General features: G+C 46.7%; 1 protein-coding gene across 3 annotated transcripts in view; it reads left to right on the top strand.

The window, feature by feature from the left end:
- Positions 1–800: 800 nt before the first annotated feature.
- PDLIM1 (PDZ and LIM domain 1) overlaps positions 801–11,855 on the top strand; it is a 92,185-nt gene continuing 81,130 nt past the window's right edge. Inside the window, exon 1 of one of the 3 annotated variants that reach the window (XM_073352760.1) lies at positions 801–1,148. In XM_073352760.1, coding sequence (XP_073208861.1) covers positions 1,053–1,148 — 96 coding nt within the window. In that variant the 5' untranslated portion in view covers positions 801–1,052. The remainder of the gene's footprint in view (positions 1,149–11,855) is intronic. The other 2 variants (XM_073352764.1, XM_073352761.1) reach the window with 2 other exon arrangements.

The following is an 11,855-nucleotide window of genomic DNA, read 5'->3' as shown; positions in this document are numbered from 1 at the left end:
TTGTGGTAAATTGAAGAGTTACCACCGTCCTGAGCTAGATCTAGTTCCAGCTAACTCTACACAAGGGCTGTTAAACTAAAAGAATTCCTGTAAAACGCACATTTGTATTGGATGCCACTTATTTTATGGGGCAGCATCAGAAATACAATGTATAATTTTATACAATGATTATACCCCTAAGGTCTATAATGGAAACAGAGCAGCGGGCTGTACCGTGACCTTGCTAAGTTTATACTATGGAGGAGGAATGACTGAATTTTGAGAACCGTGTCAGTATATTTATGGCTGCATCTGTAACTTTCACTCCATGCATCTGAAGAAGTGAGGTTTTTACCCATGAAAGCTTATGCTCAAATAAATCTGTTAGTCTTTAAGGTGCCACCGGACTCCTTGTTGTTTTCATAGAAAGAAAAACACTGCACTGCCAAATGTACTTTGCTCTTTTAGTCAAACTAGTGGTATTGAACATTGCTCATTTATGACCATATTTGTAGAGGCGGCTAGTAAATATACTGACATATTTTTTCAAACAGTCAATCCCTGGTAATAGCCAGATCACTCCTGTATTAGCACCTCCACACAGTAAATGTGGCCAACCCTCATTGCAAGTCTTTTGATATTTGGCATCTCTCTTAAAGCTACAGCTCAGGCTTCCATTAAAAAAACCAAAAGTTTCTAGCTGTCATTGCTCTAAGCTGTGAAATCTAAAGACTGACAAAAGCCAGCAGGCCAAGCCCACCCATGATTATTCCTTTCAGATCTCATGATTTCGGGACCACCTGACTGGTGCCTTTAGCGCAGCCTGGAGCGGGCCAGCTGCGCTCGGCGCTGTGCAGCACGGGCTGGGCTCTCAGCGCTCAGCTGGCCCAGCGATGGGGCCCAGGCACCGGCTGGGGTCGGCTCAGGCCACCCCCGGCAGCAGGCAGCGCCCTTCTCCCCGGCGCCGGGGGCCGGGCGGGGCGTGAGCCCGCCCAGAGGCGGGGCGGCCGGTTCCCGTAGAGCAGAGTCCCGACTCGGCCCGAGCAGGAGCAGCCGCCGCCGCCGCCGCTGGAATGAGCAGCCACCGCGTCACCCTGCAGGGCCCGGGGCCCTGGGGCTTCCGCCTGGTGGGGGGCAAGGACTTCGAGCAGCCGCTCACCATCTCCCGGGTAGGGACCCGCTCCGCCCGCCACCCTCCCGGTCCCTGGGCTGCAGGGGGCAGGTGTGTGGGGTGGGGCAGGGGGGGCTGCCCGGAGTGAGGTACAGAGAGGGGTATTGGGGGGCTGTGGGTGTGCGGGTGGGTGGTGCAAGAGAGGGGTTTGGGGGCTGGTGCAGAGAGGGGGCATCGGGGAGCTTCCCTTGTACTTGGGGGATTGGTGCTGTGGGGGGGCTAGTGCAGAGAGGGGCCCCTGTGGGTACTTGGAGGATTGGGGCAGAGAGGGGGTGTTGGGGGGCTGTAGGTATGAGGGGTGCTGTTGCAGAGAGGGAGCCTCGGGAAGGCTTCCCCTGTGGGTACTTGGGGGTGTGTGCAGACAGGGGTGCTGCAGGGGGCTGTAAGGGGGGGCTGCAGGGTATGGTGCTTCATGCTCTGGGATTGTTCGTGGAATGGTCCCTGGCTGCTGCCGGGGGAGAAAAGATCTGGGCAACAATCTGGTCTGCAGACCTCTCCAGTCCCCACCCCACCTATTGCAATGACTGGAAAGCCCCTAATTCCACAGGAAAAGGCTCTGGGAGTTCTGCTCCTTTGCCCACCTGGGAATGTGTTCCCCTCTCTCACATGCCAGATTTGTCCTGGAGCTATTGGAATCCACCCCTGTGCTATCTCCAAGCCAGAGTTGCCAAGTCTGACTCCAACAATCCTTTAGCAGGAGGGAGCTAAATTCCCTTCCTTTTAGGCATTGATTATCTACTCTAACAATGAAGGAAACTTAGCAAAGTAAAAAGAAAAGGAGTACTTGTGGCACCTTAGAGACTAACCAATTTATTTGAGCATAAGCTTTCGTGAGCTACAGCTCACTTCATCGGATGCATACTGTGGAAAGTATAGAAGATCTTTTTATAGACAAAAGGTTTTCTCTCCCCCCACCCCACTCTCCTGCTGGTAATAGCTTATCTAAAGTGATCACTCTCGTTACAATGTGTATGATAATCAAGGTGGGCCATTTCCAGCACAAATCCAGGGTTTAACAAGAATGTCTGGGGGCGGGGGTAGGAAAAAACAAGGGGAAATAGGTTATCTTGCATAATGACTTAGCCACTCCCAGTCTCTATTCAAGCCTAAGTTAATTGTATCCAATTTGCAAATGAATTCCAATTCAAGTGTCTCTCCCTGGAGTCTGGTTTTGAAGTTTTTTTGTTGTAATATCGCAACTTTCATGTCTGTAATCGCGTGACCAGAGAGATTGAAGTGTTTTCCGACTGGTTTATGAATGTCATAATTCTTGACATCTGATTTGTGTCCATTTATTCTTTTACGTAGAGACTGTGCAGTTTGACCAATGTACATGGCAGAGAGGCATTGCTGGCACATGATGGCATACATCACATTGGTGGATGTGCAGGTGAACAAGCCTCTGATAGTGTGGCTGATGTTATTAGGCCCTGTGATGGTGTCCCCTGAATAGATATGTGGACACAGTTGGCAACAGGCTTTGTTGCAAGGACAGGTTCCTGGGTTAGTGGTTCTGTTGTGTGGTATGTGGTTGCTGATGGGTATTTGCTTAAGGTTGTGGGGCTGTCTGTAGGCAAGGACTGGCCTGTCTCCCAAGATTTGTGAGAGTGTTGGGTCATCCTTCAGGATAGGTTGTAGATCCTTAATAATGCGTTGGCGGGATTTTAGTTGGGGGCTGAAGGTGACGGCTAGTGGCGTTCTGTTATTTTCTTTGTTAGGCCTGTCCTGTAGTAGGTGATTTCTGGGTACTCTTCTGGCTCTATCAATCTGTTTCTTCACTTCCGCAGGTGGGTACTGTAGTTGTAAGAATGCTTGATAGAGATCTTGTAGGTGTTTTTCTCTGTCTGAGGGGTTGGAGCAAATGTGGTTGTACCGCAGAGCTTGGCTGTAGACAATGGATCGTGTGGTGTGGTCAGGGTGAAAGCTGGAGGCATGTAGGTAGGAATAGCGGTCAGTAGGTTTCCGGTATAGGGTGATGTTTATGTGACCATCATTTATTGGCACTGTAGTGTCCAGGATGTGGATCTCTTGTGTGGACTGGTCCAGGCTGAGGTTGATGGTGGGATGGAAATTGTTGAAATTATGGTGGAATTCCTCAAGGGCTTCTTTTCCATGAGTCCAGATGATGAAGATGTCATCAATATAGCGCAAGTAGAGTAGGGGCATTAGGGGACGAGAGCTGAGGAAGCGTTGTCCTAAGTCAGCCATAAAAATGTTGGCATACTGTGGGGCCATGCGGGTACCCATAGCAGTGCCGCTGATTTGAAGGTATACCTTGTCCCCAGATGTGAAATAGTTATGGGTGAGGACAAAGTTCAGCCACCAGGTTTGCCGTGACATTATTGGGGATAGTGCTCTTGACGGGTTGTAGTCCATCTTTGTGTGGATTATCATACACATTGTAAGGAGAGTGATCACTTTAGATAAGCTGTTACCAGCAGGAGAGTGGGGTGGGGGGAGAGAAAACCTTTTGTAGTGGTAAACACCCATTTTTTCATGCTTTGTGTGTATAAAAAGATCTTCTATACTTTCCACAGTATGCATCCGATGAAGTGAGCTGTAGCTTACAAAAGCTTATGCTCAAATAAATTGGTTAGTCTCTAAGGTGCCACAAGTACTCCTTTTCTTTTTGCAAATACAGACTAACACGGCTGTTACTCTGAAACTTAGCAAAGTAGGCTGACTTGGTGATAGGCTTCTCAGGGCTGATGGTGAATTAGTGGGAGAGTGTGCATGCACACATGTAGGTGAGCTATTGATTATTTTATAGCACTCTCAACTGTTATACCTGCTACATCCTTTCACACACCCCAAAAAAAGGTGGTTCCCAAAGAGTTCATGACCTAAACATGGGCTGGCTAGAGAAGTGAGGCTAGGACACAGGCTGGGAAAATAGGGGTCAGGACAACCACAGGCTGAGAGATGTATGTCTCTCAGTGGCTCAAGTTGTAGTATTCGGGGTTTTGGTTCTTGATTTTCTTGTAAAACAGAGAAGTAGAAGTGGGTCTTGCGAGCGGTGTGAGTAAAGTGCAGGGGTGGAGGTTTGGCCAGTGTGGAAAAGTATAAAATGTTTGTGTTGAAGATGTATCCAGGCTGGTGTAATTAGTGGGGAAATGGAGGAGGAGATGCAGGCAGGGATTGCATAATGTAAAACCTTGAAAATCTGGCTTGATGCCCTGGTTGAACACCTGCCACTGAGCCAAACTACCTTTTGTTTTAGTCTGTTTCTGAAAATAACTTTTAGAAGTTTTAAGATCCAAATAAAAAGAGTAGCATTGAAAATGGCTAATCATTTGTAAGGGGCATAGTATAACTTTCCTTTTCAGGTAAAGTTGTGAACACTTTCCAAAACTGGAAATGTTACTGAAAATGCAAAAAAAAAAACAACTAACAAAAAAAAGCTCTTCATGAAGAGCAATCTGCCTTTTTTCATCTGAGTGGGTTGTTGATTCTGAAGCCTGATGATGCCACCATTCAGGGCTTGGAAAATGTACTTGCGTTAGAGAACTAAATCTCCTAGCCAGCGGTTGATATTTTGGGAGGTGCAGGAAGGGGACAGAGGAAGATGTGATTTTAAGACTTGCTCTGTGCAGGGCTGCATAATATGGTGGTAAAATTGGCAGGGTCCTGTCTACACTAGTGATATCACCAATGGAGCTACACTTATCACCAAAGTATCTGAGAGCCATGTACACATTAATGTGGCTCCAGCTCCCTGTGAAGTAGGAAGTATTACCCCCTTTTTACAATGGGGAAACCGAGGCACTGATCGGTTAAGTTGCACAGAAGGCCTGTGGCAATGCCAGGAACTGAACTCTGCACTTTCAGTTCAGTACTATAACTAAAAGATTTGTCTTCCATGTCTCTCTTGCCACCTTGGAATATTTCATTAAAGCTTTTTCACAAGGACTCGCTTCCCCTGCCTGGCATGTAGCATTACCCACTGGAGTAGCTAGCCTTTTGGGTACTGGGTTATTGAACAATTACACAAGCATCTTCAATAGCAGAAATGTATTAAAACTTTGTTCTTAAAGGGAAAATTAGACTGGCAATTCTAAGTGGCTCACGGACTGAGACTCTTGCGTGCCAGTATTTTAGATCTCCTATGCCAACTCCTTTGTAATGTCAGTAACTAATCTTTGATTGTAGACTGAGAGAACCAGTTGTCATTAATGCTGCTGTACTTTAGGTTTTACAGTCTGCTCGAAGGGCAGCATTTCAGTAGCTCTCCAGCACTGAGAGAGAAATTTACCAGCACTGCTTTTACACATTGTGGCAAATGGTCGACGCTATTATGGTGGGTCCCGCACTTTTCCTTCGTGTGATGGGTCAGGGCCTAAGTTCCCTCTAAGGTGCATGCCTGTGGGGCCATGCAGAAGGCCACCAAGGACTGCGCACTTAACTCCCCCAGCTCCAGGGCTGTGGCACAGTGGGGAGAGGCACCTCTGTCTCAGCCCCAGCACCTATTCTTGGGCTTCCTGCCCTCTCTGCCTTTGGGCAGGATTTCTCTTGGTCCTCTGCTCCTGGGGAGTCCTTCTGCTCTGCTTGAGCAGGGCTTCTCTTCCCCTGGTACTCTGATCCTCTCCTCAACAGCAGTACTCCTCTAAACTTTCCCTTCTCCTGTCTGACTGAAACAGGGTTTTTTTAATTAGGTCTCTGGCTGGGCCTTAATTGGCGCCAGGTGCTCTAATTAGCCTGTAGTAACCTCTCCTCAGTCCACAGGGAATAAGGCTTTGATCATCCTCCCATGGATCAGCCTCCTGCTGCCCTCTGGCCATGTTGCCCAGCGTGAAGAATATTCTGTTTTGCAAAAGCTGCTAAGAGCCTCTCCATGTGCCCATTCTAAGCTCCCCTTTAGAGAAACCGGCTGGATATTGGGGATTTGGTGTAGGAAAAGTTTTGACAGACTCATTGATCTCCAGATTTTTAGGTGTTTAAGTCACAATGGTTTCTCGGCCTACATTCTCTAGTCTAGAGCACCTGCATATACCTAGAACTAGGGTGAGGTCCTTGCACACACCAGCAGGTCCTTCCATCCCTCTCTTCCCCCACAAGCTCCTTGTGTGTACCCCCAGCCCCCTGTATTGCTGGGCTGCTCCCTCATGCCAAAGTCCTTTGTTCTTCCCCTCCATTCCCCCCTCTGCCACATCACAAGGGGCCTGTTCCACTCCCCAGTCCCTCCTCCCCACCATGCCAGGGGCTCTGTGTCTCTCTCTGGTGCCTCCCCTGTGAAATGTACCTTTCTTTCTCACTGGACTGGAAGGGCTGATGCATTGTTGTCCCCTCCCCCACCGTGAAGCAGGCATTGATGCCACAGCACACTAGGAGGGAGGAAGGAATGAAACCTCCTCGTGCCTCTCCCTGACTCCCCCTGCTGGCTAAGCATTTGTCCCACAGCTCTGGGTGTCCCCCCTCCCTTCCCCTTTTTGGCTTTTCATTGTGTCCCAAATCTGTAGGGTTCTGCCCTCTGATGTCTCCAACATACCCTGGAAGTATGGTAAGTTGCAGTGTTCATCCTGGCAGACAGGAGGAGAAATGCCATCAAGTTAACTGGAGGGCCTCACAAGCTTGGTCAACAATGAGACGGTCCCTGCCCCAAAAAGCTCACAATCCAAATAATGTGAGTGTGTGTGTGAGAGAGCAAGAGTGGTGGGTTTATTTTACACACAATCTTTAAAACTTTCCCACAATCCTGCCCAGAACCGTGCCTGGGCAGTGTGTTGATGACTTTGTGCTGTCTGCCAATCTGAAGACCAGTAGCTCAAACTTCCAACCCTAGCTGAGTAAATAAGATGCCTCATAGGAGCCACGGAGCGTCCAGTACTGTGCCAGCACCGCAGTGGAACTGCTTGGGCTCCTGCTGCTGCCAAAAGCATTATCTCCTGTATTGTGCATTCATATTGTTTAAAAATTAGCATAAGCCCTGGGTGAATAACATTCCAGAACGGGAACTGATAGTACAACTTGTGATGCATGTGAACTGTAACTTCTGATTCATGCTAACTCCCCCTGAGCTTTCCTGCTCTTTTTTGGGGAGGTTTTATAATCCCATTTTTCCTATTTTTTGAAAACGTTTTTGTCCCCCTTAGTGTTGTCTGAAAGACTCACACAAACAAATCTGACTGACTGTTTCAGTTTCATCATTTTCTTTGGACACAGTGCTGTCAAATGCACAAAGATAAAGTACAGATTTTTTTTCTCTCTCTAATTTATTTCATTTGCAGTACTAATGAATACCTAGCTCTTACTTAGACCTTTTCCTTGGTACAGCTCAAAGTGCTTTACAAAGGAGGCAAGCACCATTACCCCATTTTATAGTAATCTTGGGTGTTTCTTACAACAATCAGAGGTAAAAAGATTTTAGGCAGAAGTTTAAGTTGCCACTTTAGATTTTTACTCCTCTTCATCAGTGCTGATGAATGTATTGTAGCTGGGTGGGTTAACAGTGGTATTAATAAATGCAGACTCGTGTGTGCAAGACTGATTTCTAGCGCTGGGTAGACTGAAAAACCCTCTTGTGGGTTTTATTTTTTCTTTTGGTCAAACAAATGCTGGTCATTGGAAGCCCTCTGTTCAGTTTTCTCACATATCTCTGCTGTTTTAAATTCATCCCCAAGACCTCAAGTCATAAAGCTTTCTCTCTTTTTTGTTTATACTTAGGCACATGAGGACTTTTAGGCTCATGCTTTCTTCCCTTAAGTTCAGTAGAAAATCTTCCACTGATAGCCACTCGACCCCACCGCCCCATAAGTAGGATCTGGGCCCTTTGTTCTTTGATTGTACATACATCCGACATGGGGGGGGCTGAGTCATGATGGTTTTCTGTTAGCGTAACTCCATTTCCCCCCTTTGTGGTCATCTTTTTGAGCGAAGCTCTCTGGGCATAGCACTCCCATTGCCTTCCATGAGCATTACCCAGGTGGAATGCTCATAGGGTCAGACCTAAAGACACAAATTTCCTCTTGCCTTGCCATTCTCTCTAAGTACAGTGTTGGAATGCTTCATTAGCTGCATTTGTCCTCACAACAACATGCCTGTGAGGTAGGGCAGGGTTAACTCCGGTTTGCAGTTGGGAAGCAGAGGCACAGGGTATACTAAAAAAAAAAGAAAAGGAGTACTTGTGGCACCTTAGCGACTAACAAATTTATTTAAGCATAAACTTTCATGAGCTACAGCTCACTTCATCGGATGTATGCAGTGGAAAATACAGTAGGGGGGTTTTATATACACAGAGAACATGAAACAATGGGTGTTACCATACACACTGTAACAAGAGTGATCAGGTAAGGTGAGCTATTACCAGCGGAGGGGAGGGGGGAACCTTTTGTAGAGGTAATCAAGGTGGGCCATTTCCAGTAGTTGACAAGAACATGTGAGGAACGGGGCGGGGGTGGAATAAACCTGGGGAAATAGTTTACTTTGTGTAATGACCCATCCACTCCCAGTCTCTATTCAAGCCTAATTTAATGGTGTCCAGTTTGCAAATTAATTCCAATTCAGCAGTCTCTCGTTGGAGTCTGTTTTTGAAGTTTTTTTGTTATATTGCCACTTTTAGGTCTGTAATCGAGTGACCAGAGAGATTAAAGTGTTCTCTGACTGGTTTTTGAATGTTATAATTCTTGACATCTGATTTGTGTCCATTTATTCTTTTACATAGAGACTGTGCAGTTTGGCCAATGTACATGGCAGAGGGGCATTGCTGGACATGATGGCATATACCACATTGGTAGATGTACAGGTGAACGAGCCTCTGATAGTGTGGCTGATGCGATTAGCCCCTATGATGGTGTGCCCTGAATAGATATGTGGACACAGTTGGCAACGGGCTTTGTTTCAAGGATAGGTTCCTGGGTTAGTGGTTCTGTTGTGTGGTGTGTGGTTGCTGGTGAGTATTTGCTTCAGGTTGTGGGGCTGTCTGTAGGCAAGGACTGGCCTGTCTCCCAAGATTTGTGAGAGTGATGGGTCGTCCTTCAGGATAGATTGTAGATCCCTGATGATGCGTTGGAGAGGTTTTAGTTGGGGGCTGAAGGTGACAGCAAGTGGTGTTCTGTTATTTTCTTTGTTGGGCCTGTCCTGTAGTAGGTGACTTCTGCGTGTTCTTCTGGCTCTATCAGTCTGTTTCTTTACTTCAACAGATGGGTACTGTAGCTGTAAGAATGCTTGATAGAGATCTTGTAGGTGTTTGTTTCTATCTGAGGGGTTGGAGCAAATGCGGTTGTATTGTAGAGCTTGGCTGTAGACAATGGATCGTGTGGTGTGATCTGGGTGAAAGCTGGAGGCATGTAGGTAGGAATAGCAGTCAGTAGGTTTCCGGCATAAGGTGGTGTTTATGTGACCATCGTTTATTAGCACTGTAGTGTCCAGGAAGTGGATCTCTTGTGTGGACTGGTCCAGGCTGAGGTTGATGGTGGGATGGAAATTGTTGAAATCATGGTGGAATTCCTCAAGGGCTTCTTTTCCATAGGTCCAGATGATGAAGATGTCATCAATATAGCGCAAGTAGAGTAGGGGCATTAGGGGACGAGAGCTGAGGAAGCGTTGTCCTAAGTCAGCCATAAAAATGTTGGCATACTGTGGCGGTATGCGGGTACCCATAGCAGTGCCGCTGATTTGAAGGTATACCTTGTCCCCAGATGTGAAATAGTTATGGGTGAGGACAAAGTTCAGCCACCAGGTTTGCCGTGACATTATCGGGGATAGTGTTCCTGACGGCTTGTAGTCCATCTTTGTGTGGAGTGTTGGTGTAGAGGGCTTCTACATCCATAGTGGCCAGGATGGTGTTTTCAGGAAGATCACCGATGGATTGTAGTTTCCTCAGGAAGTCAGTGGTGTCTCGAAGATAGCTAGGAGTGCTGATAGCGTAGGGCATGAGGAGGGAGTCTACGTAGCCAGACAGTCCTCCTGTCACTAAGTGACTGGTCCAAAGAAGTCTGTGGCTGAGCTGGGAACTGAGTCCAAGGCTCTTGAGTTCAGTGTCTGACCCACTAGAGCATCCTTTTCTGAATGTTGGGGAAAGAGCAGCTTTCACTGACCCCAGCACAATGGCTTTGATGACTTATTTTATTTTAGATGAGAGACAAAGGAGAGTCTATGTTATTTCCACTGCTCCTCTAATCTCTTTTTAGCACTCATGTTTGAAACTGCTTCAAGCTCAAACATGTCACATGTCTTCTGAGCCCAAACCTGTCCTGCTGCCAAGTTCGATTAAACTTGAAGAAGTTGTACTGTATGTAAGAGAGCAGTATGATTGCTCAGAGCTCCAGTATGAAACTGAAGAAAAGCCTGTTGAGAGTTTTTGGGTTAAGTTTAGAGGCAAGAGCAACAAAGATGATGTTGTGGTGGGTGTCTGCTATAGACCACTGGATCAGAAGAATGAGGGAGATGAGGCTTTCTTCTGACAACTAAGAGAAGTTTCCAGATCACAGGCCCTGGTTCTCATGGGGGACTTCAATCACCCTGATATCTGCTGGGAGAGCAATACAGCAGTACACAGACAATCCAGGAAGTTTTTGGAGAGTGTTGGGTACAACTTCTTGGTGCAAGTGCTGGAGGAACCAACTAGGGGCCATGTCATAAATATAAAGGGAAGGGTAAACCCCTTTGAAATCCCTCCTGGCCAGGGGAAAGCTCCTCTCACCTGTAAAGGGTTAAGAAGCTAAAGGTAACCTCACTGGCACCTGACCAAAATGACCAATGAGGAGACAAGATACTTTCAAAAGCTGGGAGGAGGGAGAGAAACAAAGGGTCTGTGTCTGTCTGTATGCTGCTCTTGCCAGGGACAGAACAGGAATGGAGTCTTAGAACTTTTAGTAAGTAATCTAGCTAGGTATGTGTTAGATTATGATTTCTTTAAATGGCTGAGAAAAGAATTGTGCTGAATAGAATAACTATTTCTGTCTGTGTATCTTTTTTGTAACTTAAGGTTTTGCCTAGAGGGGTTCTCTATGTTTTTTAATCTAATTACCCTGTAAGATATCTACCATCCTGATTTTACAGGGGGGATTTCTTTATTTCTATTTACTTCTATTTTTATTAAAAGTCTTCTTGTAAGAAACTGAATGCTTTTTCATTGTTCTCAGATCCAAGGGTTTGGGTCTGTGGTCACCTATGCAAATTGGTGAGGCTTTTTATCCAACATTTCCCAGGAAAGGGGGGGTGCAAGTGTTGGGAGGATTGTTCATTGTTCTTAAGATCCAAGGGTCTGGGTCTGTAGTCACCTAGGCAAATTGGTGAGGCTTTTTACCAAACCTTGTCCAGGAAGTGGGGTGCAAGGTTTTGGGAAGTATTTTGGGGGGAAGGACGCGTCCAAACAGCTCTTCCCCAGTAACCAGTATTAGTTTGGTGGTGGTAGCGGCCAGTCCAAGGACAACGGGTGGAATATTTTGTACCTTGGGGAAGTTTTGACCTAAGCTGGTAAAGATAAGCTTAGGAGGTTTTTCATGCAGGTCCCCACATCTGTACCCTAGAGTTCAGAGTGGGGGAGGAACCTTGACAGGCCATGCTTCTCTTGACCTGCTGCTCATAAAAAGGGAAGAATTGGTAGGGGAAGTAGAAGTGGGTGGCAACCTGGGCATAAGTGACCATGAGATGGTCGAGTTCAGGATCCAGACAAAAGGAAGAAAGGAGAGCAGCAGAATACGGACTCTGGACTTCAGAAAAGCAGACTTTGACTCCCTCAGGGAACGGAGGGGAAAAGGAGTTTAGG

This window comes from Lepidochelys kempii, chromosome 7 (genome assembly GCF_965140265.1).
Source record: "Lepidochelys kempii isolate rLepKem1 chromosome 7, rLepKem1.hap2, whole genome shotgun sequence".
In the NCBI taxonomy this organism is placed as follows: domain Eukaryota; kingdom Metazoa; phylum Chordata; order Testudines; family Cheloniidae; genus Lepidochelys; species Lepidochelys kempii.
The sequence above is the reverse complement of the archived record's forward strand: the minus strand, read 5'-3'. Positions and strand labels throughout refer to the sequence as shown.